The following is an 18,952-nucleotide window of genomic DNA, read 5'->3' as shown; positions in this document are numbered from 1 at the left end:
AACGGAGCAGCTTTTCCCGTCAAGCCTGGATGTACAATAAGCGTGGAATTTTCCGGGAAACTACGGATAATCCGAAGCATTTTGGTGGGGTCTTCTTGGAAGAGTTTGTTTTATGTGAAGAGAATAAGCAGTTTTCAAGACGTGTAAGAATCACTTGTAATCAAAGATACTTAAAATGGATATTTCAAATCTTCATAGATCCCTCACAGTCCAACACTGGGAAGGAATATAGAGTAAGTATGATTTTGGAAATTCTTCGTAATTCTGAAGAAGGCAGAGAAAGTAAGCCGCAGTTGTCTCTGACCGTTTTCGGCCGAGCTGATGCGCCTGCCGGAATGTGCTCCCCATCTTTGCTAGACATACGAGAGAACGAGGAGCAAAAAAAAGGAAGAAGCAAGGAGTAGAGCAGTGCAATGACGTCGCTGATCAATGATGCGATCGATGAGGGAGATGATACCGACCGCTTCTCGCTGCTTTTTTTTTGTTCCGTGCTTTCTGCCTGGTCGTTTGTGACCAGGATTACATTATAGTCGTAAGCGTAGCGAAACCCTTCTTCGCTAGCTATCGCCCTAGCGATCGGCAGCCAAGGGCATAACGCAGGTCAGCACAGTTCGTCCAGTGCAATGCGTCTTATACGTATCCAACTAAGCTGAAGTATAGCATACTAGAAAAGCATCACAGCAAAATCAGCTAACATGCCTTTAACTCCCTTCCGGAGCACTGCACCTCCGACACCTCGGAGAAAAAATATAGTTTATAGTATGAAAAGCCGTATTAAGGGGCAGGTGCAGCGCAGTTGGTAAGAGGTTCCGCTGCCTGCACGATCGATCGGAGGTTCCCCCTGGTGGACACCAAGCCCTTCATCCCTCCGTGGTCGATAAATTGGTAAAAGGCTTGTCTGGGAGGATAAAATCACTGACTTGACACATCGGCTAGCCTACGAAAGTCATCGTATAGGCCAGTTACACATTCGTAAAACTCAAACGATTCTGAATTGAGGTGAACGTGGTGGTGCATCCCAAAGAGTGATTAACGCCAGACACTTTTTCCTTTATTCTCAAATCAAAATCAACCCGATAATATTTTGACAATTTCTTTGTCTTGATAGACAGCAATCTTGTTTTACGGTGACCACGCTCAACTCCCCCTAATCGTCCCAGAAAACGGCGTGAGAGATAGCGCCTTTGTATAGGTTCGTTCTACGAGGCACGTTACAACGCGACAGCATTGTATACGCGCCGGGTCGCGCGAGAGAGTCAGTGATGTCTTCTCAGCAAAATATTCATGTAAAACCGGTGGATAGGTTGCTGAGAGAACCGTCGCGCATACAAGGATGGCGTTATAAGATGTCTCATGGGAAAGAACGTACAAAAGGCCGTTTCTCACCCCTTCTTTCTCGACGATTAGGGAAATTGAGCGTGGCGACGCACATATTCGTAATTCACACCTCTAACTCTATCTTTAGTTCTGAAGAGATACCAAAATCTTCGATTTTGTCGTATACTGCCTTTAAAGACATCACCTCACGAATCTGGGGTAGTACGGATTTCAGGTGGGTTGTGCTTACACGGGGTCAAAGATTTTTGGGAAGAGGGTGATTCCGCCCATTTCTGCCTGTATCAGTGTAAACGGACGACCCCAGAACTGTTTCTCACGACGGCGTCTGTTGCAATGCGTAACCATTGCGTCCAGCCCCGCCTGCGATTCGTCGAAAACCCATTCGGACGTATCGCAGGATGGGTGGGGCGCAATGTTTGCATTGCAGCAGAAACCGTCGTGAGAAACAGTTCCGGGGTCAACCGTTTGCACTGACAGAGGGAGAAATAGACGGAACTCTTCCCCACCATCCACGATCCCATATAGGCATAACCCACCTGAAACTCGTACCATCCCAGATTCGTGGGGTGATGCCTTCAAGGCGCAAACGTCTGTCTTCGAAGCGTTGTGGATCTGGATCTCGTCAATTTTTTTCTTGAGATCTCAACCGCATTTGACTGCGTGTTTTTATTGCAACGCCTCCAGCACTTTGCTCCTAGTCCGTAGGCAAAATTGAGAACGCGGAAATATAAAGTGTACGTCCGTCAAAGATACGTCAATAACAAGGGGATATACCATGGAGGTATATTAGATCAAAGCGACCAGAAGCAAGGTGCAATTGCGTACGCGGCTTCTCTTGAGGAGGGTCGGTAGAACGCAGTGGTCGGGAACGTACTGGACTAGCACTATCCATTGCTGCAATTTGCGATGGTCCCACCTCGGTTCTAACTGCTGTCTCCACCGCGCCGTTTCGTGCGCGTACGCAAATGCACCGTGCTTCATGACCCAAGTATATGTGGGTTCGACACTTTTAATTGCATCGAAGGAAATTGCAATGAACAACGTTATCGGAATTAAGACGCTTAGCCCCAGATTTTGGGGTTGGGCAGGAAGAGAGACGGTAAAGAGGTGCATCAGTTTTATGCAGCAGAAAGGTCACGTGCGTTGACCATTGCTCTGTGCGGCTCCCTAAAGCGAAACTAACTACACTATCAAGTTGACGCTGCATTGTTCGTTCGTAGCACAGTTTGAAGCGAACAACAAACAAATGCTCGTACAAGCGTGGTAAATACGACAGCGAAGTGCGAATACATTGAGAAGATCTGGAGGTTAATGAGACTGTTTCTTTCTTTGCGCATCTCATTACTGAATGTTTACTTTTCAGAAAATACGTCAATGAGAATCCATTGATAACTTTAAAAAGCTTGAAGATTCTAAAATAGCACTCTACGTCTGTAAAATTATAACATGGTTCACACGCGCTGGTAGTGGCCAAGATGTTTTTATCGATAAAGGATAGAGTATTTGGGCATTAATCAATCCGCTTGGGATGTGCCACCACGTTCACTTCAACTCAGATTCGTTTGAGGTTCACGAAGGTGTGACTGGCCTATACAATGACTTGCGATGGCTATCCGATGTGTCAAATCAGTGTTTTTATCCTCACAGACAAGTCTGATACCAATTTATCGACCCCGGAGGTATGAGAGGCTTGGTGAGCACTAGAGCGATTTTTAACCTCCAATCAAACGTGCAGGCAGCGGAACCTTTAACTGCCACACTACACTCGCACTGTTTTTATCGACGGCAGATGGTGAATTACAAAAAGGCGTAGTTAAATAGAAGGCTTGAATTAGTTCTTGTTTTTGTTACCATTTTCGTCATTTGAATGTTCCTCGCCGTTCTTGCAGTCTACTGATACTGACATGCAGCAAATCAATAGGCGTATCTTGCAGATATGGGGATGCCAAATCGCTACCCAGAGATTCCACAGTCTAAACGCATTTCGCGTCTGGAGTAGGGGTAAAATGATTGAATCCGAGAAGAAGAAAAAAATATGACGAGTATTTCCAATCTCACGACTGCAAGCAACAACTTAAAGAAAATCTTCATTGCAGTCGAACTATTTTTCAGTTCACTTGATCTACTATCGTGAAAGAAAAAAATGGCTTCCTTCTTTTCTCGCCGTACACAAACCTTATTTCCGCTTGTATCGATCTCCAACTTCATAGTTTGCAGACGGCTTATATTTATTTTACACTACGCACACTTGCACTAAAAATTTTATATCTGAAACGATAGATTTTTAATATTGACCACAGAGTAACGTTGTACCCACATGCTTTTTTCATGGTCAATAAACTCAACAAAGTGGTTACTCCTAATACATTGCAGTGAAGCCAGTGGAAACACACACATTACTATTCGCTGCTTTTTTCTCTTTCCTGATTACGTGAACGTCACATTCAGTATTTGACGTGGTGGAGAGTACATAGATGGGCCCAATTACCCAGCTGCAACCTTAGTTATGCAGGCAGATCGAGGGCTAACACTTGTATACATCCCCAATTTCACTTTCACCTTCATGGAGTGGCCGATTTGGCATGACCATTACCACAAAGATTGACTATGATAGCAAAATGTAAACTAACCCTGAAGCTTGATCATCATCCATGCTTGACAATGATGTTGAATGGCGAGGGAGATCGGTATCTGTGAAGTAACGAGCTCTAGGGTTCGACTGAGCTCGGTAATGCATTCTGAGCTCACGTCCCGCTTCATCGGCTATATCTTCAGTTAGACGACGTGCAGCAAAATTTAGTCTGCACAAGAAATCTACGTTACAAAGTAGATCTCTACTATCTGTAAAACTATGCTGTTCACATAATTCGTATGCATTGAGGTAAGCATGACGTTGCGAACAAAAATTCGTGACACAGCTAGAACTGAGAGATGAACGAAGTTCATGGTTCGATGTCTCGGTTTCTTCCTGTACAATTTCACTGAGAGAACGACGAATTACTTTTCCTTCCGTTGATTCATTGTCGGCAACAACTACGCCTATTTTTGGCCGAACTTCAGGTGCGTTAGGATTGTCAAAAGGATCGTCATCCAGGCGACCATCACCTAGATCAATATTATTTTCCGTGGGAGACGATTGTGAAGCACGTAATGAATGGTCTGTATATATAACGCGAACACTGGATCCCCCTCGTGCATGATATCCCTGTGGAACCTTTTTCTCTTCCTGCTCAGTGTTTGTAAAATTGTTCTGTTCACCGTACCTTAACGAAGACTGTCTTGAAAAAATGTGACCTATGTTAGAGGAGTAGTTGACAGAAGTGCTCCTGCTGAACGACTCAGCTTTACGCGTAAGATCAGCGCCAACGGCTGAGTACAGGTCTTGGGTAAGACTTGTTGACCTTATTCTTGATGGAGAACCTACAGTAAACGAAGGGAACGTCTTCGTTTCGCCTTGAACAATGTGACTCTCTTCAGGGTTATTAGAATCTGAGGTTGTGCTGCTATTCTTGTCTTCTTGAACAGAATTTGGATTACGTGCAGTTAGAGAATCAGACGTGCATAATTTTTGCGTGGACTGGGAAGGCGTATATACAACTTCCTCTCCGTTAGAGTCTTTCAGTGATATAAGTGATCGATGAACGGTACTTGTTGAAAAAGCAACTTCCTGAGCAGGCAACTGGTTAGCTGCAGATGTGCCTGTGGGGTTCTCTTCTGCGTATATACTTTCTCCCCCTTTTGACGAAGAAACTAGATCACGATGATGCATCCCGACATCGGTATCCTCCTTTAATTCGCTTTTTCCTAGCTCCACCATCGCATTAACAATAGACGTGTATCTGCCCTTCATGGTGTCACCTGGCACGGAGGGCATCTCTGGAGTAATCACACCAAATGAGGACTCTGCATGCCGCTGTATATACGCGATGTGGTCGAGTTCTTCCTGAACTAGCAAATTTTCTGTTGGTTTAGGTGAACTTGCATCCAAAAAAAGCTCTTTATTAAAGTCTGTGCTGCTTTGGAGAATTGGTTGCGAAATATGCGAAGTCATCATGGGTTGGAGCACGTCATCACCACAATTTTCCAGTTTCGGATTCGATTTATCTTGTGGTGAAAGGGGCAATGGTGATCCAGAATCGGACACTGATGACTGGTCAGCCCCACCCGTTTCTTCAGAATCTTCTTCTGTGCTTTCATTTTCTTCTTTCGATAAAGAAGGAGAACTTTGCTGCCGTTGTTCTGCACTACTTTCATCCATCATGTCGCTTTCTCTAGGTTTTTTCTTATCGAGATGAGAAGACGGTACTGTTGTGCCTTCCAAACTCTCAAAAAGCCAGCTAGGCTTCTTTGAAGAACTTGCTGCAAGCAAAAATTGTTCTGCAGCATCACAAGACATAGCGGACATTCCAGATACAACCCTAAGTGAAGAATCTTCAGCAATTTGCTGAACACAAACTTTGTGACTTAACTCTTCCTGAGTAAACACGCTTTGCTGGGAAACCGTTGGATTAGTTTTCTCGAAAATTTCCTCGGTAGAATTCTCCTCAGCATTGGGAGTAGGTTTCAGGAACATATGAGAACCAGATGTTGCCTGTGTAGGACCATCTGCATTCTCCAGTGGATACGGTGCAACAGTATTGTAAATTGACGCAGTGACCACTGGTGATAACTCTTCCGATGCAGATAGATCATCTGCTCCAGAAGTGGATTCAGATCCTTCTTCCGTGCTTCCCTTGACATTTCTGGATAATAACGAAGAGTTTTCATGCTCCATCTCTGCACTTTCCTTTGACCAGCTTTCCTCATATCCTTCCGATGTTTTACCAGCAGCCACTACCGGTATGCTTACCATTCTATGTTCAGGAATTGCAAATGAAGATTCTTCCGCGAGTCGCTGGATGTAAGCGATGTGATCGAGCTCTTCTTGTGTGAGTGTCTCACTGTTGGGTTCCTCCGTATGTATTTCCGCAACACGTCCGCTCTTAGCTGTTTCCAAAGACTCTTCCAGCGCAGTTACTCCGAACGAATCCCTGTGCGTTGTAGTAGACAAAGCAGCTACACTAATCCCAGATGAAGATTCTTCTGCAAGCCGCTGTATGTAAGCAATGTGGTCCAGCTCTTCTTGTGTGAGTGTGCCGGTGCTCGGTTCCTGCATAGTTTCTTGCACACCAAGATTGCGCTCAGCTGCTTCTGAAGGCTCGCTCACCGCAGTTACTCCAAACGAATCCCTGTGCTTTGTAGTAGACAAAACAGGTGCACCAGTCCCAAATAAAGATTCTTCTGCAAGTCTCTGGATGTGAGCAATATGATCGAGCTCTTCTTGAGTCAGTGATTCGCTGCCAGGTTGCTTCGTAAGTATCGCGCGATCACCCTCAGCTGATTTCGAAGTCTTTTCCAGCGTAGTTGCTTCAAACGAAGATCCGCTAGCAGTGTGGGTAGGCATTGCAGGTTCAGCGATTCCAAATAAAGCTTTTTCTGCAAGCCGTTGCATGTAAGCAGTGTGGTCGAGCTCCCCCTGGGTGAGTTCAGTGTTGGCTTCCTTTTTAGGTATTCCAATTCCAACATTATTAGCAGTTGAAGGTAGTCCAACACTAGTTTCTGGAGCAAATTCGTTGAAAGGAGTTTCGTGCAGAATCAACGCAGAAGTTCCGGGTAAAATGCCTTCTGTCTCTTCTGAAGTCACCTCCATTTGACCTGTTTCATAGAGCTGAACCGATAGGTTCGTGTCCATGAGAACTTCCGAAGATGTCTCAAATTGATTGGTAATTCTCCCCGGATTATAGAAAGTAGGAAGTGCAGATTTACTACCGTCTTTACATTGTTGCATTGCGTACAAACTGTCGTAAGAAGAATTAATATCTTCTGGCAATGAAAGATCGGATGCTGACAAGTGGTCAGCTCCAGAAGTTGCTTCAGATTCTTCTTCTAGTTCATTTTCGTTCTCTCTGCTTGATATAAGCTGTGAGAATGGAGGTTGCGCAGGTACGGTGATTCCTGGTGAAGATTCCTCTGCAAGTCGCTGCGTGTGAGCAGTGTGGTCACGCTCCGCCTGAGTGGGTTTAGTGCTATATTTCTCCGTGAATATTCTCGCGAAAAGATTTTTCGCTGTATCAGTTACTCCCATATGCTTTTCCGGTTCAATCATTGCTGACGAAGACTGTTGCATAGTATGAGTGGGCGTATCTGGCACAGTAATCCCAGATGAAGACTCTTCTGCAAGCCGTTGTATGTAGGCAATGTGATCCAGCTCTTCTTGTGTGAGTGTGTCGGTACTCGATTCCTGCATAGTTTCTTGCACAGCAAGATTGCGCTCAGCTGCTTCTGAAGGCTCTTTCACCGCAGTTACTCCGAACGAATCCCTGTGCGTTGTAGTGGACAAAGCAGGTACACCAATACCAGATGAAGACTCTTCTGCAAGCCGTTGTATGTAGGCAATGTGATCCAGCTCTTCTTGTGTGAGTGTGTCGGTACTCGGTTCCTGCATAGTTTCTTGCACAGCAAAATTGCACTCAGCTGCTTCTGAAGGCTCTTTCACCGCAGTTACTCCGAACGAATCCCTGTGCGTTGTAGTGGACAAAGCAGGTACACCAATACCAGATGAAGATTCTTCTGCAAGCCGTTGTATGTAGGCAATGTGATCCAGCTCTTCTTGTGTGAGTGTGTCGGTACTCGGTTCCTGCATAGTTTCTTGCACAGCAAGACTGCGCTTAGCTGCTTCTGAAGGCTCTTTCACCGCAGTTACTCCGAACGAATCCCTGTGCGTTGTAGTGGACAAAGCAGGTACACCAATACCAGATGAAGATTCTTCTGCAAGCCGTTGTATGTAGGCAATGTGATCCAGCTCTTCTTGTGTGAGTGTGTCGGTACTCGGTTCCTGCATAGTTTCTTGCACAGCAAGACTGCGCTTAGCTGCTTCTGAAGGCTCTTTCACCGCAGTTACTCCGAACGAATCCCTGTGCGTTGTAGTGGACAAAGCAGGTACACCAATACCAGATGAAGATTCTTCTGCAAGCCGTTGTATGTAGGCAATGTGATCCAGCTCTTCTTGTGTGAGTGTGTCGGTACTCGGTTCCTGCATAGTTTCTTGCACAGCAAGACTGCGCTTAGCTGCTTCTGAAGGCTCTTTCACCGCAGTTACTCCGAACGAATCCCTGTGCGTTGTAGTGGACAAAGCAGGTACACCAATACCAGATGAAGATTCTTCTGCAAGCCGTTGTATGTAGGCAATGTGATCCAGCTCTTCTTGTGTGAGTGTGTCGGTACTCGGTTCCTGCACAGTTTCTTGCACAGCAAGACTGCGCTTAGCTGCTTCTGAAGGCTCTTTCACCGCAGTTACTCCGAACGAATCCCTGTGCGTTGTAGTGGACAAAGCAGGTACACCAATACCAGATGAAGATTCTTCTGCAAGCCGTTGTATGTAGGCAATGTGATCCAGCTCTTCTTGTGTGAGTGTGTCGGTACTCGGTTCCTGCATAGTTTCTTGCACAGCAAGACTGCGCTTAGCTGCTTCTGAAGGCTCTTTCACCGCAGTTACTCCGAACGAATCCCTGTGCGTTGTAGTGGACAAAGCAGGTACACCAATACCAGATGAAGATTCTTCTGCAAGCCGTTGTATGTAGGCAATGTGATCCAGCTCTTCTTGTGTGAGTGTCTCAGTGCTGGGTTCCTCCGTATGTATTTCCGCAGCACGTCCGCTCTTATCTGTTTCAGGAGACTCCTCCAGCGCAGTTACTCCAAACAAAGACTTGTATGTTGTACGAGGAGACAGAGAATGTACAGTAGTCCCACATGAGGATTCTGCATGTCTCGGTGCTTGAGCATTGTGATTATACTCATTTTGAGCGTGAGCAAAATGGCTGCATACCTTTGGAGAAATCTTCGTAGCATCTCTTTTCAAATGAGGTGGAGTCGATTCATTATCTGAGAAGGTTTTCTCGGAGTTTTTTCCTAAGATACGTGCTGTTTCTTCGAGTGCGGTTATTCCAGTGGAGGTACTTAGTACATTGCGCTCTCCATAAGAAATATTATCCATCACATGCTTAGTTTCATCACCTTCTCGTGAAACAGGTGAAATAATGTCAATAAAGGTTCTTTTTTCGAGGAATGTGTGCTCACAGAAGACTGGATGTTGGGAAGCAATAATTGTACTCTCATGACCATATTCTTCACCGTCGTAATCTTCCAGCAAAGGAGACGACCTATCGTAAGATACAACAAAATTTTCTTGCGATCCGGACTCAGACGGCGACGTGTGGCAGGCCTCACATGATGATTCTACTTCGATTAATTCTTGATCGTGGTACTCACCACTTCTATCAGTTTCGTTCTGCATGCCGCGTTTTCCGTGTTTCTCAGCGGAAGTTTTGAAAGAGGCCTGCGTGTCTTCTATGGCGTGAACAAACACGGATTCCTTTGTCGGAGAAATAATTTCAACAGAACTTGTTTGCTCTGAAACTGCTTCAGACGCAGAGGACAATCTTTTCAAGAATGAACATGAAGGTATTGAGAAGTCATGATCCTCAGGTACTGCCGTCTGAAAATCCTCGCAATCAGCTACACACCAGTTTTCTGAGAACGCTGGTGCGCCGCGGATACACATATCCGCTTCGATGTGTTTTACAACGCCATCTTTTTCTCGCTTCTCCGCTTCTTCCATTGGACTGGATGTGGGAACTGCATTTGTGCAAGCATCTGGAATTGCACTCATTGAAGAATAAGATTGAACAAGTGCACTGCAATGGAAGCATTCGAAAATTCCTTTCTTATCCGAGTTCCCAATTTCGGGAACGTGATGGGAATGTGAGTGACTAAAAGTGTCAGATCCAGTACCATTTTTAATAGACACCAGAGACAATACAGCGCAGGAGGGAACATCAGTGTGAGAGAAACCAGGACAGGGGATAATTTCCTGAGAGACCAAAGATAATGCCTCAGAATGTTCCTGTATTTCCTTTTTTCGTTTACCTGCAGCGAAACTCTCTTCTTCACACTCCTCAATAGTATAATTTCGATCAGCCCCACCACAATTCTTATCTATCCCAACGAATTCATAATTCAAAGGTTTTACAATCTCTTCCGCTTTTACTATTTCCGTGGGAAAAGAAGAAATTACAGTGTCGGCGATATGATCAAGTTCCTCCTGAGTCAACAACTCAGGTGTCGTCTTATACTCCTCAGACACCGAGATTTGTGGGACTGGTGGTGGTGGTCTAACGGGCTGTTGCTGAGTATAGAAATATTTGGGTTCTTCGTCAAAAGAGCCCACATCTGAGCTTACTTCCTGATCGGCACCCGATGTGGCTACCGAGTCCTCTTTCACATACTCTTTTCTGTCCTCTGTAACAAATTTCTCTTCCTCATACGGCTCTACAGTGTAGCCTCGATCGACCTCACCACTAATTCTCTCTTCCTCAGCAACTTCACTGTCGACAAGAGTCTCAGATTTTTCTACATGTTCTGCTTCGAGATTAAAGGAAGATTCTTGTGCCAGTCGCTCTATAGCGGCGATATGATCAAGTTCCTCCTGAGTCAACAACTCAGGTGTCGTCTTATACTCCTCAGACACCGAGATTTGTGGGACTGGTGGTGGTGGTCTAACGGGCTGTTGCTGAGTATAGAAATATTTGGGTTCTTCGTCAAAAGAGCCCACATCTGAGCTTACTTCCAGATCGGCACCCGATGTGGCTACCGAGTCCTCTTTCACATACTCTTTTCTGTCCTCTCTGAAAATAACAAACTTCTCTTCCTCATACGGCTCCACAGTGTAGCCTCGATCAGTATCACCACCCACATCGTCTTTTCAGTTGCGTTTCACCGCTAATTCTATCTTCCTCAGCAACTTCACTGTCGACAAGAGTCTCAGATTTTTCTACATGTTCTGCTTCGAGATTAAAGGAAGATTCTTGTGCCAGTCGCTCTATAGCGGCGATATGATCAAGTTCCTCCTGAGTCAACAACTCAGGTGTCGTCTTATACTCCTCAGACACCGAGATTTGTGGGACTGGTGGTGGTGGTCTAACGGGCTGTTGCTGAGTATAGAAATATTTGGGTTCTTCGTCAAAAGAGCCCACATCTGAGCTTACTTCCTGATCGGCACCCGATGTGGCTACCGAGTCCTCTTTCACATACTCTTTTCTGTCCTCTGTAACAAATTTCTCTTCCTCATACGGCTCTACAGTGTAGCCTCGATCGACCTCACCACTAATTCTCTCTTCCTCAGCAACTTCACTGTCGACAAGATCTCACAAGAGTCTCAGATTTTTCTACATGTTCTGCTTCGAGATTAAAGGAAGATTCTTGTGCCAGTCGCTCTATAGCGGCGATATGATCAAGTTCCTCCTGAGTCAACAACTCAGGTGTCGTCTTATACTCCTCAGACACCGAGATTTGTGGGACTGGTGGTGGTGGTCTAACGGGCTGTTGCTGAGTATAGAAATATTTGGGTTCTTCGTCAAAAGAGCCCACATCTGAGCTTACTTCCTGATCGGCACCCGATGTGGCTACCGAGTCCTCTTTCACATACTCTTTTTTGTCCTCTGTAACAAATTTCTCTTCCTCATACGGCTCCACAGTGTAGCCTCGATCGACCTCACCACTAATTCTCTCTTCCTCAGCACCTTCACTGTCGACAAGAGTCTCAGATTTTTCTACATGTTCTGCTTCGAGATTAAAGGAAGATTCTTGTGCCAGTCGCTCTATAGCGGCGATATGATCAAGTTCCTCCTGAGTCAACAACTCAGGTGTCGTCTTATACTCCTCAGACACCGAGATTTGTGGGACTGGTGGTGGTGGTCTAACGGGCTGTTGCTGAGTATAGAAATATTTGGGTTCTTCGTCAAAAGAGCCCACATCTGAGCTTACTTCCTGATCGGCACCCGATGTGGCTACCGAGTCCTCTTTCACATACTCTTTTCTGTCCTCTGTAACAAACTTCTCTTCCTCATACGGCTCCACAGTGTAGCCTCGATCAGTATCACCACCCACATCGTCTTTTACAGTTGCTGTTTCACCGCTAATTCTATCTTCCTCAGCAACTTCACTGTCGACAAGAGTCTCAGATTTTTCTACATGTTCTGCTTCGAGATTAAAGGAAGATTCTTGTGCCAGTCGCTCTATAGCGGCGATATGATCAAGTTCCTCCTGAGTCAACAACTCAGGTGTCGTCTTATACTCCTCAGACACCGAGATTTGTGGGACTGGTGGTGGTGGTCTAACGGGCTGTTGCTGAGTATAGAAATATTTGGGTTCTTCGTCAAAAGAGCCCACATCTGAGCTTACTTCCAGATCGGCACCCGATGTGGCTACCGAGTCCTCTTTCACATACTCTTTTCTGTCCTCTGTAACAAATTTCTCTTCCTCATACGGCTCTACAGTGTAGCCTCGAATCGACCTCACCACTAATTCTCTCTTCCTCAGCAACTTCACTGTCGACAAGAGTCTCAGATTTTTCTACATGTTCTGCTTCGAGATTAAAGGAAGATTCTTGTGCCAGTCGCTCTATAGCGGCGATATGATCAAGTTCCTCCTGAGTCAACAACTCAGGTGTCGTCTTATACTCCTCAGACACCGAGATTTGTGGGACTGGTGGTGGTGGTCTAACGGGCTGTTGCTGAGTATAGAAATATTTGGGTTCTTCGTCAAAAGAGCCCACATCTGAGCTTACTTCCAGATCGGCACCCGATGTGGCTACCGAGTCCTCTTTCACATACTCTTTTCTGTCCTCTGTAACAAATTTCTCTTCCTCATACGGCTCTACAGTGTAGCCTCGATCGACCTCACCACTAATTCTATCTTCCTCAGCAACTTCACTGTCGACAAGAGTCTCAGATTTTTCTACATGTTCTGCTTCGAGATTAAAGGAAGATTCTTGTGCCAGTCGCTCTATAGCGGCGATATGATCAAGTTCCTCCTGAGTCAACAACTCAGGTGTCGTCTTATACTCCTCAGACACCGAGATTTGTGGGACTGGTGGTGGTGGTCTAACGGGCTGTTGCTGAGTATAGAAATATTTGGGTTCTTCGTCAAAAGAGCCCACATCTGAGCTTACTTCCAGATCGGCACCCGATGTGGCTACCGAGTCCTCTTTCACATACTCTTTTCTGTCCTCTGTAACAAATTTCTCTTCCTCATACGGCTCTACAGTGTAGCCTCGATCGACCACTTTTACTTTTCACCACTAATTCTCTCTTCCTCAGCAACTTCACTGTCGACAAGAGTCTCAGATTTTTCTACATGTTCTGCTTCGAGATTAAAGGAAGATTCTTGTGCCAGTCGCTCTATAGCGGCGATATGATCAAGTTCCTCCTGAGTCAACAACTCAGGTGTCGTCTTATACTCCTCAGACACCGAGATTTGTGGGACTGGTGGTGGTGGTCTAACGGGCTGTTGCTGAGTATAGAAATATTTGGGTTCTTCGTCAAAAGAGCCCACATCTGAGCTTACTTCCAGATCGGCACCCGATGTGGCTACCGAGTCCTCTTTCACATACTCTTTTCTGTCCTCTGTAACAAATTTCTCTTCCTCATACGGCTCTACAGTGTAGCCTCGATCGACCTCACCACTAATTCTATCTTCCTCAGCAACTTCACTGTCGACAAGAGTCTCAGATTTTTCTACATGTTCTGCTTCGAGATTAAAGGAAGATTCTTGTGCCAGTCGCTCTATAGCGGCGATATGATCAAGTTCCTCCTGAGTCAACAACTCAGGTGTCGTCTTATACTCCTCAGACACCGAGATTTGTGGGACTGGTGGTGGTGGTCTAACGGGCTGTTGCTGAGTATAGAAATATTTGGGTTCTTCGTCAAAAGAGCCCACATCTGAGCTTACTTCCTGATCGGCACCCGATGTGGCTACCGAGTCCTCTTTCACATACTCTTTTCTGTCCTCTGTAACAAATTTCTCTTCCTCATACGGCTCTACAGTGTAGCCTCGATCGACCCCACCTTTTAATGCTGTTTCACCACTAATTCTCTCTTCCTCAGCAACTTCACTGTCGACAAGAGTCTCAGATTTTTCTACATGTTCTGCTTCGAGATTAAAGGAAGATTCTTGTGCCAGTCGCTCTATAGCGGCGATATGATCAAGTTCCTCCTGAGTCAACAACTCAGGTGTCGTCTTATACTCCTCAGACACCGAGATTTGTGGGACTGGTGGTGGTGGTCTAACGGGCTGTTGCTGAGTATAGAAATATTTGGGTTCTTCGTCAAAAGAGCCCACATCTGAGCTTACTTCCAGATCGGCACCCGATGTGGCTACCGAGTCCTCTTTCACATACTCTTTTCTGTCCTCTGTAACAAATTTCTCTTCCTCATACGGCTCTACAGTGTAGCCTCGATCGACCTCACCACTAATTCTCTCTTCCTCAGCAACTTCACTGTCGACAAGAGTCTCAGATTTTTCTACATGTTCTGCTTCGAGATTAAAGGAAGATTCTTGTGCCAGTCGCTCTATAGCGGCGATATGATCAAGTTCCTCCTGAGTCAACAACTCAGGTGTCGTCTTATACTCCTCAGACACCGAGATTTGTGGGACTGGTGGTGGTGGTCTAACGGGCTGTTGCTGAGTATAGAAATATTTGGGTTCTTCGTCAAAAGAGCCCACATCTGAGCTTACTTCCAGATCGGCACCCGATGTGGCTACCGAGTCCTCTTTCACATACTCTTTTCTGTCCTCTGTAACAAATTTCTCTTCCTCATACGGCTCCACAGTGTAGCCTCGATCAGTATCACCACCCACATCGTCTTTTACAGTTGCTGTTTCACCGCTAATTCTCTCTTCCTCAGCAACTTCACTGTCGACAAGAGTCTCAGATTTTTCTACATGTTCTGCTTCGAGATTAAAGGAAGATTCTTGTGCCAGTCGCTCTATAGCGGCGATATGATCAAGTTCCTCCTGAGTCAACAACTCAGGTGTCGTCTTATACTCCTCAGACACCGAGATTTGTGGGACTGGTGGTGGTGGTCTAACGGGCTGTTGCTGAGTATAGAAATATTTGGGTTCTTCGTCAAAAGAGCCCACATCTGAGCTTACTTCCAGATCGGCACCCGATGTGGCTACCGAGTCCTCTTTCACATACTCTTTTCTGTCCTCTGTAACAAATTTCTCTTCCTCATACGGCTCTACAGTGTAGCCTCGATCGACCTCACCACCTAATTCTCTCTTCCTCAGCAACTTCACTGTCGACAAGAGTCTCAGATTTTTCTACATGTTCTGCTTCGAGATTAAAGGAAGATTCTTGTGCCAGTCGCTCTATAGCGGCGATATGATCAAGTTCCTCCTGAGTCAACAACTCAGGTGTCGTCTTATACTCCTCAGACACCGAGATTTGTGGGACTGGTGGTGGTGGTCTAACGGGCTGTTGCTGAGTATAGAAATATTTGGGTTCTTCGTCAAAAGAGCCCACATCTGAGCTTACTTCCAGATCGGCACCCGATGTGGCTACCGAGTCCTCTTTCACATACTCTTTTCTGTCCTCTGTAACAAATTTCTCTTCCTCATACGGCTCTACAGTGTAGCCTCGATCGACCTCACCACTAATTCTCTCTTCCTCAGCAACTTCACTGTCGACAAGAGTCTCAGATTTTTCTACATGTTCTGCTTCGAGATTAAAGGAAGATTCTTGTGCCAGTCGCTCTATAGCGGCGATATGATCAAGTTCCTCCTGAGTCAACAACTCAGGTGTCGTCTTATACTCCTCAGACACCGAGATTTGTGGGACTGGTGGTGGTGGTCTAACGGGCTGTTGCTGAGTATAGAAATATTTGGGTTCTTCGTCAAAAGAGCCCACATCTGAGCTTACTTCCAGATCGGCACCCGATGTGGCTACCGAGTCCTCTTTCACATACTCTTTTCTGTCCTCTGTAACAAATTTCTCTTCCTCATACGGCTCTACAGTGTAGCCTCGATCGACCTCACCACTAATTCTCTCTTCCTCAGCAACTTCACTGTCGACAAGAGTCTCAGATTTTTCTACATGTTCTGCTTCGAGATTAAAGGAAGATTCTTGTGCCAGTCGCTCTATAGCGGCGATATGATCAAGTTCCTCCTGAGTCAACAACTCAGGTGTCGTCTTATACTCCTCAGACACCGAGATTTGTGGGACTGGTGGTGGTGGTCTAACGGGCTGTTGCTGAGTATAGAAATATTTGGGTTCTTCGTCAAAAGAGCCCACATCTGAGCTTACTTCCAGATCGGCACCCGATGTGGCTACCGAGTCCTCTTTCACATACTCTTTTCTGTCCTCTGTAACAAATTTCTCTTCCTCATACGGCTCTACAGTGTAGCCTCGATCAGTACACCCACATCGCGACCGTTCTGTTCACCACTAATTCTCTCTTCCTCAGCAACTTCACTGTCGACAAGAGTCTCAGATTTTTCTACATGTTCTGCTTCGAGATTAAAGGAAGATTCTTGTGCCAGTCGCTCTATAGCGGCGATATGATCAAGTTCCTCCTGAGTCAACAACTCAGGTGTCGTCTTATACTCCTCAGACACCGAGATTTGTGGGACTGGTGGTGGTGGTCTAACGGGCTGTTGCTGAGTATAGAAATATTTGGGTTCTTCGTCAAAAGAGCCCACATCTGAGCTTACTTCCAGATCGGCACCCGATGTGGCTACCGAGTCCTCTTTCACATACTCTTTTCTGTCCTCTGTAACAAATTTCTCTTCCTCATACGGCTCTACAGTGTAGCCTCGATCGACCTCACATACTAATTCTCTCTTCCTCAGCAACTTCACTGTCGACAAGAGTCTCAGATTTTTCTACATGTTCTGCTTCGAGATTAAAGGAAGATTCTTGTGCCAGTCGCTCTATAGCGGCGATATGATCAAGTTCCTCCTGAGTCAACAACTCAGGTGTCGTCTTATACTCCTCAGACACCGAGATTTGTGGGACTGGTGGTGGTGGTCTAACGGGCTGTTGCTGAGTATAGAAATATTTGGGTTCTTCAATGTTAAAAAAGCCCACATCTGAGCTTACTTCCAGATCGGCACCCGACCCGATGTGGCTACCGAGTCCTCTTTCACATACTCTTTTCTGTCCTCTGTAACAAATTTCTCTTCCTCATACGGCTCTACAGTGTAGCCTCGATCGACCTCACCACTAATTCTCTCTTCCTCAGCAACTTCACTGTCGACAAGAGTCTCAGATTTTTCTACATGTTCTGCTTCGAGATTAAAGGAAGATTCTTGTGCCAGTCGCTCTATAGCGGCGATATGATCAAGTTCCTCCTGAGTCAACAACTCAGGTGTCGTCTTATACTCCTCAGACACCGAGATTTGTGGGACTGGTGGTGGTGGTCTAACGGGCTGTTGCTGAGTATAGAAATATTTGGGTTCTTCGTCAAAAGAGCCCACATCTGAGCTTACTTCCAGATCGGCACCCGATGTGGCTACCGAGTCCTCTTTCACATACTCTTTTCTGTCCTCTGTAACAAATTTCTCTTCCTCATACGGCTCTACAGTGTAGCCTCGATCGACCATCACCACTAATTCTCTCTTCCTCAGCAACTTCACTGTCGACAAGAGTCTCAGATTTTTCTACATGTTCTGCTTCGAGATTAAAGGAAGATTCTTGTGCCAGTCGCTCTATAGCGGCGATATGATCAAGTTCCTCCTGAGTCAACAACTCAGGTGTCGTCTTATACTCCTCAGACACCGAGATTTGTGGGACTGGTGGTGGTGGTCTAACGGGCTGTTGCTGAGTATAGAAATATTTGGGTTCTTCGTCAAAAGAGCCCACATCTGAGCTTACTTCCTGATCGGCACCCGATGTGGCTACCGAGTCCTCTTTCACATACTCTTTTCTGTCCTCTGTAACAAATTTCTCTTCCTCATACGGCTCTACAGTGTAGCCTCGATCGACCTCACCACTAATTCTCTCTTCCTCAGCAACTTCACTGTCGACAAGAGTCTCAGATTTTTCTACATGTTCTGCTTCGAGATTAAAGGAAGATTCTTGTGCCAGTCGCTCTATAGCGGCGATATGATCAAGTTCCTCCTGAGTCAACAACTCAGGTGTCGTCTTATACTCCTCAGACACCGAGATTTGTGGGACTGGTGGTGGTGGTCTAACGGGCTGTTGCTGAGTATAGAAATATTTGGGTTCTTCGTCAAAAGAGCCCACATCTGAGCTTACTTCCAGATCGGCACCCGATGTGGCTACCGAGTCCTCTTTCACATACTCTTTTCTGTCCTCTGTAACAAATTTCTCTTCCTCATACGGCTCTACAGTGTAGCCTCGATCGACCTCACCACTAATTCTCTCTTCCTCAGCAACTTCACTGTCGACAAGAGTCTCAGATTTTTCTACATGTTCTGCTTCGAGATTAAAGGAAGATTCTTGTGCCAGTCGCTCTATAGCGGCGATATGATCAAGTTCCTCCTGAGTCAACAACTCAGGTGTCGTCTTATACTCCTCAGACACCGAGATTTGTGGGACTGGTGGTGGTGGTCTAACGGGCTGTTGCTGAGTATAGAAATATTTGGGTTCTTCGTCAAAAGAGCCCACATCTGAGCTTACTTCCAGATCGGCACCCGATGTGGCTACCGAGTCCTCTTTCACATACTCTTTTCTGTCCTCTGTAACAAATTTCTCTTCCTCATACGGCTCTACAGT

At 45.8% G+C, this 18,952-nt stretch overlaps 1 protein-coding gene across 2 annotated transcripts in view; it reads right to left on the bottom strand.

The window, feature by feature from the left end:
- The window catches only part of RB195_002524 (uncharacterized protein), a gene marked incomplete at both ends in the record, with an annotated part of 91,061 nt that overhangs the window by 59,211 nt on the left and 12,898 nt on the right, over positions 1 to 18,952 (bottom strand). Inside the window, 10 exons of one of the 2 annotated variants that reach the window (XM_064199820.1) lie at positions 3,969 to 11,060; positions 11,125 to 11,531; positions 11,584 to 12,674; positions 12,733 to 13,443; positions 13,512 to 15,455; positions 15,514 to 16,578; positions 16,635 to 16,985; positions 17,047 to 17,280; positions 17,334 to 17,762; positions 17,821 to 18,915. In XM_064199820.1, coding sequence (XP_064055700.1) covers positions 3,969 to 11,060; positions 11,125 to 11,531; positions 11,584 to 12,674; positions 12,733 to 13,443; positions 13,512 to 15,455; positions 15,514 to 16,578; positions 16,635 to 16,985; positions 17,047 to 17,280; positions 17,334 to 17,762; positions 17,821 to 18,915 — 14,419 coding nt within the window. Of the gene's footprint in view, positions 1 to 3,968; positions 11,061 to 11,124; positions 11,553 to 11,583; positions 12,675 to 12,732; positions 13,444 to 13,511; positions 15,456 to 15,485; positions 16,609 to 16,634; positions 16,986 to 17,046; positions 17,281 to 17,314; positions 17,763 to 17,820; positions 18,916 to 18,952 lie in introns of both variants that reach the window. The other variant, XM_064199819.1, reaches the window with a different exon arrangement.

Source organism: Necator americanus, chromosome IV (genome assembly GCF_031761385.1).
Source record: "Necator americanus strain Aroian chromosome IV, whole genome shotgun sequence".
NCBI classification, from domain to species: domain Eukaryota; kingdom Metazoa; phylum Nematoda; class Chromadorea; order Rhabditida; family Ancylostomatidae; genus Necator; species Necator americanus.
This window is presented reverse-complemented; position numbering and strand designations above follow the sequence as displayed.